Below are 16,665 nucleotides of genomic sequence, written 5' to 3'. Positions count from 1 at the left end.
TACAGGCTGTATAGTTACTGTCTTCTGGCTTTTTATTATACAGAAACACTACAGTATATTCCTACAGTATAAACTGGACTCTAAATAATCAGTTTTCTTAAACTAGTTAGAGTTCATACAGGTGCATTTTTACATATTTTGGCGCTGTAAAGGACAGGTTTACATTTGTCTTTCAACAATACACATTTGCACATGTGTATGTTACTGTAATATTAGAATAACCAGTAATTGTTTCTATGATCTCATAATAGCAGAATAATTGTTAAGAAGGAAAACTCTTTGATTAGTGTTGAATTAAATTAAAATGAAAAGCGGATCCATTTAAAAACAAATGTTGTCTGCTGCAGGTGCTGCAGCCTGTTGTTCTATGGAGTGCAAAGGCATTTTTTTTTTGCTTTGTGTGAGTTAGTAGCTGCATATAACATATCGGAGTAACTTTAAAGAAAAAAGTCAAATAAATAAACCTTTTTAAGAAGTGTATATCTTCTGTGCTTATATCACATGAACTGACTTGTCTGTGTGTGTCTGGCAGGAAATGCTTAGTCACTCGCTCTGTGACTCACCAACCCTCTGGGGGTTCGACTTGTTTCTACCCCCAGTGTCGACGGTATGACCGTCCACAGATGGTCAGCAATGCTCAATTAAGAAGCATGTTGCGCACCATAAACGCTGCATAGCAGCACTTTTTTGGGCTAAAATGATGAAAAATACACACTGCTTTAGAAATACACTTGGGTGAAAGAAAACAACCCACTAACGGCCAGTACGTTCACTTGTATCAACAGTCTTTTATTTGGCCATACAGTTCATTCATTCATTTAATAATTAATATACATTATATATACATCAGCAAACAAAGACGTCCTTGTTTAGCCATCTTGCAGTAAAGGTTGGCAGTGCATTCTTGGCCTTTTAACAGTGTCATTGGGTTTCTTTCTTTCCTCACACGCGCGGCCTCAGTCCGGTCAGACGTGCGATCTCGTGTTCCTGCTGCACAACTTCGATCCAGTTCAGCCTCTTCTCAGCAGAGTCTGCTCTGCTCATCTGCGCCAGTACTGAGGAGAGACAAAGTCCAATTGCATTTCGCTTAATAGTAAGAGGCCACTGACTGGTGGTGCGTTAAATGGGCAGCTTCATGTTAAGGATACACAATCCACCGTAAATGGGCTAAATTATTCAACAAATGCAAAGTGCAAAAACATGCTTTTGTTTTAATTATGTTGTATGTTTGTACACATACCTGAGCAAACTTGTGTATCTGCTCCACCACAGCAGCAAACAGAGCGCCCACACTCTCATCTATCAGACTCTGCATGTAATGGACCGCCTCCTCATCGGACAGGTCCAATCTGAACTTGTCCTGCACCTGGAAGCAAAAAAAAAAAAACTATCAGAGACACAGAGACAGACACAGAATCATTATCCTGAAGTTCCCGTCCACTAAGGGTGAGAATAAACTCACCTTCTTTACGGTCTTATCAGGTTCCAGGGCGATGTCGGGAATATTAGCGTCCACCATGAGGGAGAACAGGTTCAGTATCAGGTTGGAGTATCTGAAGAAATGGAGGGAAGGGGGACATTTTAGCTCAGTGGTTTAATATGTGTGGTCGTGTATTTCAGTTTTAATCTTATTGTACCTTCCCTACAAAGATCAATCTAACAGTTATGTAGGTGAAGAGGATCAATGTTTCTACAAGCTGCTTAAACCAGCAAAGACATATTTTGAGCAACTGTCGACACTTTAACAGCAGCTGGTTATTAGTTTGCTGTGATAAATTATCTCAGGAAAAAATTTGCAGAGTAGAAACTTGCTTAACTCTATAATAATTTCTATATATAATTTGATGCTACTAGTTGCAAAAAATGTTGGAAATCAATTAAATGCTTTAATGTAATAATAGCAATAATAAAGCAATAATGTAAAACAGAAATGATTTGTAGCCAATGGGACCAGTATGGTCCTTTTTAAAGCCACTCCTCTGGTAGAAAGTCTTCTAAATCACAGCCTTGCTCAGTGGAACAAGAAACACGACTCTTACTTCTTTTTGCATGTGTATTTCGTGTGTCGGGTCTCTTACCTCCTGAGGTGCAGGAAGGCGGTGTAGCACTGCTTCCTGAACTCCTGGTACTGCTCGCTCTGCATGCCTCCCATCCCCTCCACCATTTCTTTGCTCAGCTTCATGGGCGGAGGCAGCGGTTTGGGGTCCCGGCCCAGGATGTAGCCGAAGTCGATGTGGAAGAGCTTCCCTGGATGAGGAGATGATATTCTAAAAGTGTTCCTTTAACATCTATGATGTTGATTAACCAGCATCTGAAAGAACACGTCAGCCTCACCCGTCTTTGTCAGTAGCAGATTGTCCAAGTGTCTGTCTCCTACTCCGAGGATGTATGTGATGACACAGTAACCAGCTGGAAGGACAACATGAGAGAGAAAACATTGATTTCACTGCCAGGATCATCTCCGGCGTTCTGCGGGTAGGGCACACCGTCACAACAAGCATCTGTTCACACCAACACAAAGCGACTCACCGCAGCTCTTCACGTAGGTGTCCATCACCTCAGAGCTGATGCCGTAGGGCCCCTTTTCGCTCGGTGCATGCTTCCTGAAGAAGCTCTGTTTAAACAAATTGTGTGATTAAAAGGACGGGTTAGGTCGTTTATCAGCTACAAGTTGGCAGTGTCCTGATTTTTTTTTTTTTTTTTTCCAGCTCACCTGGATGTTTCCCTCAGTAGCCAGGACCTCAGCAACGGGGACAGACTGAACAAACTGCATAAAACCTGGAACACATTTTAAAAAAAGTTTTTTCAATTGTTCTTTCTGTGCTGCGGCAGTTTCAAAGGGTATTACTGTATTTAATCAGTTTTAATGGGAGTCAGCTTCTTACCATGCTTTGTGCTGGTGGCCAATACTTTGTAAGGCGTCAACTTCAGGTCCAAATTCTCTTTCCTCAACAGCTATACACCCAAAAACAAAACACATAAGTGTAAAAAAAACAACTTTTTTCTCTCATTCTTTTAGAAATAATATTTTGGAACTTCAATATCATAAAGCCAGAGAAGCAATTCCAGGATCCAACATCACATTACGGTAGCAGCACGATCAGCAACAAAAAAATAAATAATTCTGTCAGCCAAAAAGATTTTTATAGTGGAAAAGAAAACCCAAAGAGATCAATGACTATCGACTCAAGTGCTTGCTGATTTAAATGCAGCTAAAATCGACGATAAACACATTCATTTCCCATCCATAAACCCAGCTAACATAAGAGTATTCTTACTTTGTCCATGAGCGAGATGATCTGAAGGATGAGCTGATCCTGTCTCAGGTCGTCTCCGTGTTTGAAGATAACCGGGTACATGGCTCCATCCTCTGCCTTGAAGATCAGCTTGGCTGGCATCAGAGCACTCTGAGACAGACACACACACACACACACACACACACACACACACACACAGGGGAAAAGAGTGATGAACAGCGTGTCACACAGATCCTGGTTTTAGTCGAAACAAAGCAAAGTAGTGCAGCAGTGGCTTGAAGAGTAAGCTTGCTTCTGTATTCAAGGATCCTTCAGTTGTGGAGAAGATGAGCAAGTGATTTATGAGGATGAATGTTTTTTTTTTTTCTTCTGTACCTTGAAGAGTGTGGCTGTCTCAGGGACGATGCCTCTGATCCTGATCTGAGGCTCCAGAGGAAGAGGAATTGGCTCTATCTCCGACAGATTCACCTTCTCGTTGTCAGCCAGCAGAGCCTGCAGCCGCTCCGTCTGCACACACACAGGGAAAGCATGCTTAAAAATATTTCCACAATAAAATATCGAAACACACACACACATTAAACCCTGACAGAAAAAAATGCTGTATAGTTTTAGCATGTGCATGTATTCTGCTGTCACCTTCTTCTTGCGATTCCCGCTCTCCCTCTGCACAGCTTTCATCAGCTGCACCAGTCTGTCTACAAACGTCTGCTGGGCGGCCAGCAGCGACCGCATCACCCTCACACTCTTATCACCCTGGAGAGAAGAGGAGGTGGGTGCATTAAAAGAAAAGGGACAAAGAAAACAAACAAGGTGAAAAAGTTAGCCAGGTTCTGTCTCTGAAGCTCAGTGATTAACATGTTATATCTTATGTGTTATTTTGAACAAAAAACAAAAAGTTTTCCATTTTACTGGGGTTCCATACGGGACTATTTCTTAAAACTCTTATAACTTAAAAGTTATATGTGAATATGGCAGGTAATAAGTTAAATTCAGTGCTAAAACATTTTAGGAGAGCAGGAGAGCAGAGACTATGACAATCATCTGCTATATTTGTTGTACTGAAAAATACTGCTGACTGACTAACATAATGAAGAACTAACTTTTTTCCAAATGTGCAGTACAATGCTGACCTTGAGTAAAGCCTGACTGAACCTCCTCATGACGTTCAGGTACATCTCGTGCGTCTTCGGGTCTCTCTGCTGGGTGTCCTGATCCTCACACTCCACGATCACATACCTGGCAAAGACACACAAGTTTTGCTGACAGATGTATAAATATAAAGGATGTAATATTACACTTGGGCTGCTGTGACCTAGTACTCACCAGTACAAATAGTTGGCAAGTGTGGAGTTCTTGCAGGCACGGGAGATGAGAAATGTGCACAGGTCTTGCTGCATGAGGGTAAAGAAACAATGAAACAAAAGAAACAATTCCAGGCTGAAACTAATCGACTGTGTTTTGTCCATGTAGGGATTAATACTGATTTAAACTGTATTCACTCAGTGACGTTTAGCCTTTCTTACCTCCAGATTCTCGCTGTCGGCTCCTTCCTTGCCTTTCTGAACGGCAGTGGAAGGTCCAGATGTGCCAGACAGGATCTGGGAGCTGAAGAACGAACAGTCAGAGAGCATGACATTTACAAACTGACTTTACTTAAAGTGATGAGATGGCGTGTTCAGTATTGACTGTTTTAGCCTGTGAGGTTCAGTCAGCGCTCTGCCTAAAGCTGACAGCCGGAGATTCTGGCCAGAGCTGTGCAGAGTTATGCCAGTAAAATCATAATAACCTAAGAGGTCATTACGGCTTCTGAAAGAAAAATAACCAAATCTTGTCAAGCAGCAAATACTCTCCCAAGCAGAGAGAATTTCTGAGATAAATTTAGATCTGATTTAGAAGAACTGACCACAAGCGAACCTCCACATGTGCCTTGCTTCTGTCAAAGCTGCTGGTAGTGTTGACTTATTCATGATCCACAGCCAGAGTAGCTGTTATAACTTGTCATCCAAGTACTGACCTGTCCAGTGCGGAGTCATCTGAAAGTCCCTGGCTGTCCCTCTTGCTGCCTGGCTCCAGGCCTCCCTGAATATCACTGAAGTTCTCATACTTGAGCGCCTGGACCAGCTGGAGCAGATACATCAGCAGGTCCTGGAGAGACGAGATGGAAGTAATTATTCTGATGGTACAACGGGTCTTGTTGCTTCATATTTTGGATCTAAAGCTCAGGTTTATCATGAGATAACTCGTAAGATTTTAAGAATCTTTTATGTCAGTGTTTAATGATGGAAAATGAACTTTGGAATAAAGCTTTGTCTCAGAAGACTTAACACATTTCAGTATGCACTTCTTCCCTCCTCATACGCCTACCTCATCATCTGCCTGCTGCAGGCGTGCGACAGCGTAGCGTCGGACCGTGGGGTTGGTGAACTGGGAGGACAGGAGCTCCAGGGAGTCCTCCACATCCATTGGCCTCCACTTCCCCAGCAGCTCCAGAGCCTGCTTGGCCTCCTGGGGCAGATCCCAGTTCACACACTTGAGGAATTTTGTCAGGGCCTGCAACAGGAAGAGGAGGAGGAGGTGTTTGAATCTTTGCAGATTGAGATAAAAACACAAGTAGACTTGGGTATGGTGGAGCAGGATTCAAATAAACCAGACACACCCACCTTCTCCTGTGTGGTGAGGTAGTATCTGAACTTCCACACCAGGTCCTGTTCTTCAGAGCTGAGCTGCTTGGTCGGAGGGTAGCTCACGATGATCTGTCGGAGCATAAAGACACTTTCACATCAAATCAATTTCACCGACATACACTCACTACAAAAGGCAACAAACTGATGCATAATGAAAGAGTGCTATGCTGGAAATGTGGGTGGATATTCAGCTACGAAGTGTGTCACATCAGCATGAAGCTCAACTTGTTCATTAAATATCTGACGTCTAGGATAATCTATTGTAAATAAAGACGATAGGGGAACCAGTCCCTGACTGTTTATATCTGTGTATATTAAAACACAATTGTAACACCAGAGCAGTTAATACCAAGCAGTGATACCACTACACAGCTTATTTTTGGCTGTTATTTAATTAAAAGAGATTTACTCAATATTTGGTACCCCATTTTGATAATGACGTTCCACTGCTGTAATGATTGTAAGATTGTAAGATTTCCATTTAAGCTGTTTTTACTGCTGTTAAGTCTTTATTTTATGTCTGTATTATTATCTGCTTGTGGAATATTTTATATAAATAAACTTGCTTACTTGCTGTTGGCTCTAATTATATATGGACCCTAAATAAAAGCTAGATGGACAGTTACTTACATTAAGCTGGTCACGTGTGGCCGCGTTGGGCTTCAGGTCGTGATCTGAGGGTCCACTGCGGAGGCTACGAGCCAGTTTGTGATGCTTGCTCTCAACCAGGTTCTCCTGTAGAAAGACCGTGAATTAGAAAATACTGCAAACGTATATAAATACACATCAAATTCACAGAATGCTAAATTAATTGTTAGGTACCTTTCTTTGCATAGTGCCAACAACATCAAAGCCACAAAAATACAGTTTTTCTACAATGTAAGTGTGTTTAAGTGTGTGTTTAACTCCTCTCACCATCCCCATCTGTGGGTCAGGAACTTTGACGATATCACAGCTGGTGAGAACAGGTGATGCATCATCTCCATCCTGAATGGAGACAAAGTAAAATCAGTTTCCATTTTTACAATAGTGACTACTATGGATATTACCTGTTAAAATGCACCAAGTTACGTGCTTATAAATACATAAATACCTTTTCATAGTAGACGATGCTGTATTCCTTGTCATTTGTTTTGACCCGGGGAAACTCCACCATGAGGTACATGAAGTTAGAGCTGCGTTTCTCGCTCTGCAGAAACGCACACAAGGACAACTTTTAAACTGAACTCAAAAGACAACAATAGTAAAAATCTTTTAGATGACACATGCAAACAGTTAAAACCAAATGCTAATTTAAAATATTTGACATTTGTTGAGAGATTTCAGTCTGAAACAAAGTGACCTTTTCCACTACAGGGACAAAAAATGCCATTTTGAGACACAGTCCAGCGAAACCAGCTCACCTCGTTGATCATCTCGATCTCTCTGAAGGTCAGCCGGTCCAGCCAGTCAACCTTCACCATGTGGCCCTGCCGATGGGCCTTTGTCAGCTGGATGGAAAGAGAGAGAGGGGGAGGGGAGGAAGAAAGGGGGTAAGGCGATGAAAAAAGAAAAAAAAAAGTTTACCAAAACACAAAAAATCCAGAGGTTGAGGTTCTGCTGCAGCAGATCTGGTCACAGCATGGTGGCCGATGTGCAAACAGCTCAACCAATCATGCACAAATCCAGTGCCAGCAGCCAATCCAGCATCTCCAGTCACACATACTCTTGGCAGCCAATCCACTCATCAGTCAGTGTGGGTGTTGGGAATGTAAGCACACATTTGGCCATGAACAGGAAGCCCACAACTCAGCTGGTTAGAATTAGTACTCGCTCTTTAAAAATATATACAAACTGGTAGCAGCCTAGAAAAAGAAAAGTTGACATATGATTAAGTCGACCGCACTCAGGATTAAAAATATAATCAGTGAGTCTGTTTTAGGAGTTAAATGATTAAAAAACAAGCCAATCCAGTCAGATAATGTTTAAATCAATCCAGTCAGATAATGTTTAAATCAAATGACCTCCCTGACGCCTTCCCCTAAATATTCCAAAAAGCTGCAAGAAGTTGACCAACACTTTCTTGTGTCGACACAAACAAGAAAAACATGCACACACACTCACACAAAAACATTCGGTGACAGAAATTAAAATCCAACGTGTGTGATGCTTTCAAGAACACAGCCGTACTCCTGGACAGACAAGTGTTCACACCAAAACCTGGATCGAAATGTATTTGGATAAGGTTTCCCCACACAGAACAATGCAAAGTGTTCAGGGATTTAATAGATGAAGGAATTAATTAGAAGATTATTTAATGTGAACTTCCCTGACGCAGTCTGAACTGTCCTAATGTGGTAATCCTCATTTAAGTGCAGCTTGATTCAAATGAAATGAAGAATTTATTTGCAAATACGTTTGGACCAAGGTGTTCTTCACACACACACATACAGTTCACAAACACACACACACACACATTCTGCATTGCCAACACTAACTCCTCCACTTGTACTCACATCACTGAGTACCTCCAGGTCAGGGCCCTGGAACAGATGATGATTTAGACACGTATCGGAGGGTTTTCTCTCTTTTTCTAACGCACACACAATGTTTCCTTTTCACCCTCCATCCGGTCTCTCTCCTCCATCCGTTCAGTCCTACCCTGTCCTATCCTACACCAAAACGAGCCTCTCTCTCAGCGCTGGTCTCCCGTCCACACACATACAGTACTGTACCTTCGCCAGTCTGCCCATCTGGTCCTCTGTCAGGCTGCTGCTGGTGCGTCCTGGTGTGGTGGTGGGCTCCCCTCCGTCCCCCTCCACGCCCGGCCAAACCTTCAGGTCATGCATCCCTTGCCGGAACATACTAGAGGAAGACAGGAGGAGGTGTTTCAATATTACATGTCAGTGGAGCTTTTTGTTATATCAACACACAGAACTTTCTAATACTGTTTTATTCTATCAGTAAAAACAAAAGTAATAGTGGGAGGTTAGGCTCACCCATATTTGCCAAACAGGGTGACTGTGGTTCCCCCGACGGGGACGGCTCTGCCAGGACCATAGATGTCCCACACTGTGAGAGCTACCTGGGCACTCTGGGGGAGATCTGGGTATTTGACCGGCAGCCGCAGCCACTCGTTCCAGCTGTACAGGACAGCAGGAGAGACCATGAAGACAGTTTGGATAGAGTGTGAGAAGAAGGAGATAGAGGTGTGGAGAACTGAAATGTGACTGGATCTGGTACTAGTGGAGGGAGATTTGTGTCTTTTCAGCTCTGAAGAAGGAAAAATTTGGGGCATATTGAGGGGAAAGTTTGTTTGGGTTGTGGAAATACTCCAGACAAAGAGATTGACACACGTACTGCATTTCTGCATCTAAAGTCACAGTTGACAAGTTATACAGTATGAATAACCAAATGTAAAGAAAACATATTTTAACTGCAGATTCACACATGTTTTATAAAGTGGTGGTCAGGACAGAAAATATACAGAAAGCGACAGCTTGGTACTCACTTCCATCGTGTGCTGAAGGCTTTATACGAGGTGCGAACGGGCAGGGCGAGAGGTTTTCCTTCGGCAAACACCTGGCAGGTGACGTAGAGGTCTGAGCAGTTCTCCTGGTAGAGGCCAGAGAACCGCAGCATCGGGTCTTCCAGCAAAGCTTTGTAGCTCTTTTGCTCTCGCTTCCCTTCTAAACTGCCTCTGGAGGAGGAGGAGGAGGAAAGGTGTGGTAAGGAAGTGAGGAAGAACTGGCAAACAAATATGATGTTTGCTGATGTTATCAAGAGCGCTCCACCTCAACCTCTCACCAATAAGTCAATATTTGTTGTCTGTTATTCCTCATTTTTACAGGCTGGGTTTTAAGTTGGTTTCATTTTCTTAACTACTTTAATTCAAAGAGTAGTGATTTTGATTTTCTTTTTTGCTTACCACTGTTTCACCCACTCACATGTAACAAATAAACTAAAATATTTCCATAAATTCTTGTCTTGAGTCATTTCCTTCCATATTTTTATTATTTCTGATGTATTTTTTCTTTTACTGTGGTTCTTAATGTGAAAATCACATCTTTTCACAGTTAGATCAGATGATCAGACTGGAGAAAGGAAAAGCTGCTCAATTAATATGATTATAATGATGCAATAATAAGACTCATGAGTTGTGCATGTGAATTTAATAAAGAAACAACTGTGCTCTCAGATCAGGAGTCCTGAAGCCTGAAGTCTTGGTGAGGCAAAGAAACATCTTACAACAAACTATGGTAATGATAAAAAGTTTCTCCACTACAGATTAATAATGAGATTCAGTTTAGTAACTGTGTTGCCCCCAAAGGGTGGGAACTTTGTCTTTGTCTCACCAATAAACACAATTAACATAACACCATAATGATGAAACAAGCAATATAAAACAATATATAAGAGTTAATCCTCTAAAACTTTGTAGAGAAGAAAACCTATTGGTTGATTAATTGGAATCAGTTAATTTTTATGAGAATCCTGAAGCATCTCTACAGTTTCTGATCATTTATAATTAGTTCTGAGACTGTGTGACCCACAGACTAAGAATAAAACTAAGGATTATTTTCATTGCCAATGAATCTATAGATTATTCTCTCCTTTAATCGCTTAATCAGTTTGTCTATAAAATGTCCAACACATGAGAAGAAACATATTCAACTTACTTATTCTGTCAGCTCAAATATTAAATTAGCACCAGCAATAACCTTTATACTTACTGATCTATATTTTCTGTCCATGGACTGATCATCTAAGTGACTAATTGTTTCAGTACAAGGTCAGACTACATCTCCAAACTAACTTTAACGCGTTCAGTTAAAATGCAGTCGTTTACCAGTCTGTTATGACAGTTTAAAGCTTGAAGTCAAGTAAAAAAAAACATCTGTCAATGAGACACATGTTTACATTAAACACAGCGAGCATCCTGTGCGGTCACAAGACGGACAGATTAGTTACCCTGCTCGACCAAAAGCGACGCCTCAAGTCCAAAACTTACATCTTAAGTTGAACGTTGATGTCCAGGTCACAGCTGTAAACATAGTTGAATTTATCAGTGTCCATCTTCCGACGGGAAAATACTTAATTTCTAACCAAACCCCTGACGGCTTCAACATGAAATCCCGGACGGTTATTTGAGACTTTGCGAGCGGTTTGGTTTGCGGCAAGGCCTCGGATCGGCACAACAACACTCCTCGGAAGCCCGTTTAAAGTAGTGCCCACACGGATGGCTGCGTTATCAGTCCGTAAACACGTCTTAAAAGATAACTTTGAGTGGCTGTGATCACGGTAAAGACATTAGTTTGACGGCTGTCCTGCCGGGCATGATTTGATGTTTTTGATAGCTGCACAACAACACAGCATCAACCGAAATCTACAGCCAGGCTAAAATAGTCGATTGTCAACGCAGTAGCGTACCCCTGACGGAGCGGGCGATCATTGTAACGACTATCGATTTGTCGAGTCTGAGAAAGAAAAAGAGGAAGTGGAAAAGAGGCGGGGTTTACGGCACGCTTCTTAAAGGGACAGTACACCCAAGAGTGTAATGTTGGCAAAGCATTATTTTGGCAACTGCAAATATTATGGAAAAGAAAATAATGTATCATAATGCAGTGTTTTCTCTGAGGTTACTTAAGTTAAAAAAAAAAGCCACTGAATTGCTCTCTAAGGATCCACGTCTCTCTTACTGTATTTTGCTTCAGTTACCAACAATGTCACAAATGCGGTCACAAATTAGTAAAGCTTGAGAGAGGAGACAAACGTGTTCATTTATGTTGTTCATTTGACAAAATAACTGCAAATCAAATTCCAGTTTGTTTTTTAATGGACCTTTCAGCAGTATCACACAGTCTTCATCAGCAGACTGAGTTTGCTTGGCTATCAAAGAGATGTGTTTGCTGCTTATATGCCTCAACAATTAATGAAATCTTAAAATCATCATTTATAACTCTAGTAAATTTACATTTAAGCCTTTATTTCTTAATTTTGTGTTGTCGGAGCCTTTGCAGATTTTGTTTCTAAAGCAAAATGTATTTCATTGCAACTGTACTTTTAATACGTATTAAAAGTTGAATGGGATTTTCTGCATTATTTAATTATAGGCTATTAACACTACTACTAAAAGCAAATCTGATCTCTTAATGGTGTCAGAGAGATACAATACCCATTTCTCCACTAAGATGAAAGAAAGAAACTGTGTGGATAAACTGATGCATAACATTTCAGGTCATGAAAGAAATAACATTTTCTCAGCATGAGTGTATGAGCCTCTTAGGGTGCAGCTTGTCCACATGGAAGATATTTCTTTACTCTGAAGTCCCAACAAAAACCATCCTTTTATCAAAGATTCAAGATACCAAACATGATGACAGCAACTTGAACTGTCCAACAGAAATTTCTCCCAAATTAAAACACACTTGTCACCAATGAAGTGCATATCCGTGAAGGGCAACAGGCGTGTGACAGGAAAATCCTCATCTTTTGTTTTCACGAGGTCCACCCAACTGGTTGTCAAATCAGGGTGTGAACTCATCGTCAGTGAAATTGTATAGAGGAACATCTGCCATTAAGACATCTTCCATCCTCTGGAACAGCATCTGAAATGCTAAAACCATCTCTGCTATCAGGTGTTACTATTATTTATTGTTACTTGTGTATTCCTCATAGTAACAGCTTGACAGAGGCAACTGTGAGTCATATGAATGCAGAAGCACCCCCGGCTGATGAGGGAGGCCTGTCAACACTCTCAGACTACTGTGGGGGTACCAGAGAAAAGGCACGTAAAACAATATGTTTACGAGGCCCCGCGGCCTCCTGTGAGAGGTTTGAGAGGATTTTTCCTATGATCTCGTACCTCAGCCTGCAGATAGCAAACAACTGGGAGGAGATGAGCTAATGTTTTGTTGGCCCGGCGGGTCAGGTCAGATCACATTTTATACTTTTTGGCTGTTTTTTTAATTGGATGAACTTGTGAGAGCTGACACAAAGATTACACAGAAATACACACAGCATACAGTAAACTAGAGCCCAATGGGTAATGGGTTTTTTGGGGCTGATGAGGATAGTAAAATCACAAACACAATCACATAGATTTACTTATGATAAAAGAGTTGTGAAACAAATACTCGCAAAAAGGTATTAAAGTGCGACAAAATAGATTTATTTAGCTAAAGCTCAGCGTCAAGGTTCATTACTAACATCTGAAAACACTCCTATCTCAATATACATTTTGCTTTTTCCAGAGCTTTCAGCCACATTTCACGACCTTTAACACTGCATGATGTGAAACTCCAGAAAAAGCAAATAAATGGACTTTGTGATAATACTTATTGGTCAAATTTATTTTTATTTTGGTTGAATAAGCTTATTCACTTTCCTGCCAAGAGTCAGATGAGAATATTGACACCACTCTCGTGTTTCTAAGGTAAATATGAAGCTGGAGCTTAGCTTAGCTAAGACTGGAAACAGCTAGCTTGAGTCTGTCCCAAAGGTAGGAAAGCATCCCTCTAAAGTTTGTTCCTTGACAAGTTATATTTTGTTTATTTAGTCCATACAAAAACGGAAGTCTGAAAACCACAGGACAGGTAACATGGTGGAGTATCTGCTGGTTGCCTGGCAACAATAGTCCGTCATGTTACTTCCTGTCGTTTGCTTTGACAAACATCAACTTCTAGTCAAACTTTGTATGATAATTCATGTTTTCTCTGAATTATTTCAAGCGCTTCTTTTCTGCAATACTGTGTTCTTAATCATTTATCATCTGACATGAATTCCAGTAAATAAATTAAAAAAATCTAAAAAAGTCAATACTGGCTGATGTTATTGACCCTCAGCTCACTTCAGCTCTATTGTAATGTCTACTGTATATATCAAGTGTAATTTAATATGTATGTCCCGATACGTTTGTTTCTGTCCCAGCACTCCACATGTCCATCATTCCTTTGGGGTTGGACGGTTGGGCGAGACAAGCATGAGGTCACAGACTGGAGTTTATGATGTGACATCATTAATATGAGGTAATTCTGCCGAGATAGACGGGGTCAGAGGTTACAGCAGGCTCCTGCAGCAGCGGTACATATTACATGTTACATTAACATACAGTTCACTCATCAGACTCACCAGTGTGTTACATTAATGCTTAATAATGTTAACATCTGCTCATTCCTGCCGAACTGCAAAGCTTCCACTTTAACAGAGATCTTATTCATGTTTATTCTATCAATTTTTTCATATTCTTTATTGCAAATATATAAAATGTTATATTTATGTTTCTTAACTTGCAGTTCTTCATGTTTTGTTAACATCTACCAAACAGACCAGAGCAAATTTCTTGGAATGTAAAACTTTTTTTGTCAGTAAACCAATTTCTGACTCTGAAATGGATGTGTGTGGACTATAGTGCATGAACATACAAATTAAAGGATGATTCATGTAATTTTCATACTCATCAAACCCTTCAGTGACTCCTTGTACCCTGTATGGAAGCATCTGCATATGGCATGTTTCTCCAACAACTCTCCTGTCTGTGCAAGTGACTCAGTAACTGCAATGGCACACTGTATGTAGCAGTCAAACTCTATATTCCAAGTCTAGAAATTTAATTTGCAATTTAAGTGTTGTAATAAATAAGTATTTAGGCATGTGTTTTACATGTGCATTAGTCACCACTTCAGGTTCTGGTCAGTGGCCTGGCCAGCAAAATCATATGAGAGGTTGAATGGTGATGAATCATGTTTGATAATTCCATCCCATCGCTCTCTCTCTTCCTCCTCCTCCTCCTCCTCTCCTTGGACGCCACCTCTCTTTCTCCCTGTCCTCCATCTCACCTCTCTCCTACCCTTCCCTCTCTTAGTCACCACATGGATGTGTCATTGTTTCTATCACTTTGGAGGTTCATGCCCGCTGAAGCGCAGTGAGGTGATCTCCAGAGTGCCAAAACAGCGCCAAGATACAAGATTCCCTTCTCCTTATCCCCCTCCACACAAACCACCACCTCCTCATTCCCCAGTGGATGGCACCGCTTCCATCTTCCTCGGCCAGACCTTTGGGCCACATGACGGTGCTGACCACACCTCCACGCCGTGGTGGTACAAGCCTTGGGATGTATAAATAAGGGAGCAAAGGAGAAGAGGACCCAGAAGCTGACCAGACTAGATGAAGATGGAGCTCGCCACAGTTAACTGGGTTCTTGCAGCTGCAGGGTTTCTTCTGTGGACCAGCGGTGGGTCTGCTGCACCCATGGAGTGCCACTTCAACTCCAGAGGTGAGATCCTATTCTCTAAAATCTAATCTGGACTTTAAATAATATATATACATCTACATTGTTTTTAAAAATGTGGCTTTCTGACTTCTTCTTGGACTGCCATGTGTATTTTCAGCTCTGTGTATGTTTGAGGGGAGGCACTACTCGCTGGGTGACACCTGGATGGACAACGCTTGTATGCAGTGCACCTGTCTGCACCCTGTGGGCGTTGGTTGCTGTGAGACGTGAGTACACAAACTATCTGTGTGGTTCGGTGTCCAGATGCCCACAGCTATTGTACAACACCTAGCTCTGGGCAGACTGTGCTAAAAAGTAATAATAGTTACTTTACAGTCGTGGATCTAAAATCGTGTGGCTTCATGGGAAAATTTGTGAATTTAGGGTAGCGACTACACAATTTAAAACATACTCTGTTACAAGTCCTGAATTCAAAGTTTCACTTATATGCTAGCACCAAATTGTACCAAAGTATTAAAAGTAAAAGTAGTTATAATGCAGAATGGACCTTTTCTGTTTTATTCTATTATTGTGTTATTACTCCTGATGTAAAGAGCATCTTAATGTTGTAATGTTGAGCTATTTTATATCCTGGAGGGATGTCAATAATAATTTATCATAACTTGTGTGTAAAAGTGTAAAATATATTGGATAATGATCATGTGCTTAATATCACGAATTGTAACTTTTAAGATAAGAGTAAATAGTTAGAAGAGTAAAAACTACAATATTCCCCCCTGAAATGTAGTAGAGTATAAGTGTTAAAAGGATAAACTGTAAGTAAAGTACAAGCACCTCAAAACTTTTCTTAAAAAAGCTGTAAAGGCTTGATTAAGAGCTAAGTACAGAGAGTAAGGAGAGGTGTTTTTGTTTTAAGAGATACGAGTGCTGCAAAACTACAAAAAACGAAGAGTCTTCTCCTTTACCTTGTAAACTGTCCAGGGTGCATCGGCCGGTGGATTTCCCTGCCTGGTGTGAGGTGCGGGTGGAGCCAGTGACCTGCAAAGTGTCCCTGGTCCAGTCAGCCGACCCCCGCCTGCCCTGCTCCCCAGGTGAGGACATCAACGACCCCAGCCACGGATCGCTTCAGCTGCAGCAGCAGCTTGTGGAGTAGAAAGCTGCTCAGACCATCTGTTCAAAGTCTGCCTGTGAAGCCAATACTCACTATAGTCAAATATCAGTAACCGTTTTTATACACATCATGTAGTAAAACTTAAACAGCATCAACAGTTGTTGGATGGCGTCATACACTAAGGAAATGTGAGTGAATTAGGTCTGTGAAAACAAACATATATTTAAGTAAATCAGCAGTATTTTCCAGCAGAGTTTTTTTTTTTTTAATGTACCACATTCACAAATTTAGGAAACTTAAGCATCAGTCTTCTTTTGGTTGAACTTCATTTTCAGTACATTTAATATTAGTTACTATAGCAAGTAGTTTGTCTGCTCGTGGTTAATATGATGTACTGGATAT

At 41.1% G+C, this 16,665-nt stretch overlaps 2 protein-coding genes across 3 annotated transcripts; one reads left to right on the top strand and one right to left on the bottom strand.

Annotated features, from left to right (window-relative positions):
* Window positions 1-759: 759 nt before the first annotated feature.
* pik3c3 (phosphatidylinositol 3-kinase, catalytic subunit type 3) lies at window positions 760-11,310 on the bottom strand. 2 transcript variants are annotated; one of them, XM_070854693.1, is made up of 26 exons: window positions 10,932-11,310; window positions 9,432-9,620; window positions 8,920-9,063; window positions 8,656-8,785; window positions 8,437-8,463; window positions 7,345-7,431; window positions 7,035-7,130; window positions 6,857-6,928; window positions 6,572-6,676; window positions 5,918-6,010; window positions 5,622-5,807; window positions 5,272-5,402; window positions 4,781-4,862; window positions 4,581-4,648; window positions 4,388-4,493; window positions 3,894-4,010; window positions 3,633-3,764; window positions 3,279-3,407; window positions 2,886-2,955; window positions 2,714-2,778; window positions 2,530-2,614; window positions 2,335-2,409; window positions 2,079-2,247; window positions 1,463-1,553; window positions 1,241-1,366; window positions 760-1,055 (listed from the first exon to the last, which is right to left on the bottom strand). In XM_070854693.1, the coding sequence occupies exons 1-26, from the start codon at window positions 10,994-10,996 to the stop codon at window positions 1,041-1,043; spliced, it is 2,655 nt and encodes an 884-aa protein (XP_070710794.1). In that variant the 5' UTR covers window positions 10,997-11,310; the 3' UTR covers window positions 760-1,040. The 2 variants fall into 2 exon arrangements, with proteins under 2 accessions (XP_070710794.1, XP_070710796.1); XM_070854695.1 differs by lacking the exon at window positions 8,437-8,463.
* Window positions 11,311-15,085: 3,775 nt separating this feature from the next.
* Window positions 15,086-16,305, top strand: msmp1 (microseminoprotein, prostate associated 1). The gene is made up of 3 exons (XM_070855208.1): window positions 15,086-15,194; window positions 15,310-15,418; window positions 16,134-16,305. The coding sequence occupies exons 1-3, from the start codon at window positions 15,086-15,088 to the stop codon at window positions 16,303-16,305; spliced, it is 390 nt and encodes a 129-aa protein (XP_070711309.1).
* The last annotated feature ends 360 nt before the right edge of the window (window positions 16,306-16,665 follow it).

This window comes from Pempheris klunzingeri, chromosome 23 (assembly GCF_042242105.1).
Source record: "Pempheris klunzingeri isolate RE-2024b chromosome 23, fPemKlu1.hap1, whole genome shotgun sequence".
NCBI lineage: Eukaryota > Metazoa > Chordata > Actinopteri > Acropomatiformes > Pempheridae > Pempheris > Pempheris klunzingeri.
This window is presented reverse-complemented; position numbering and strand designations above follow the sequence as displayed.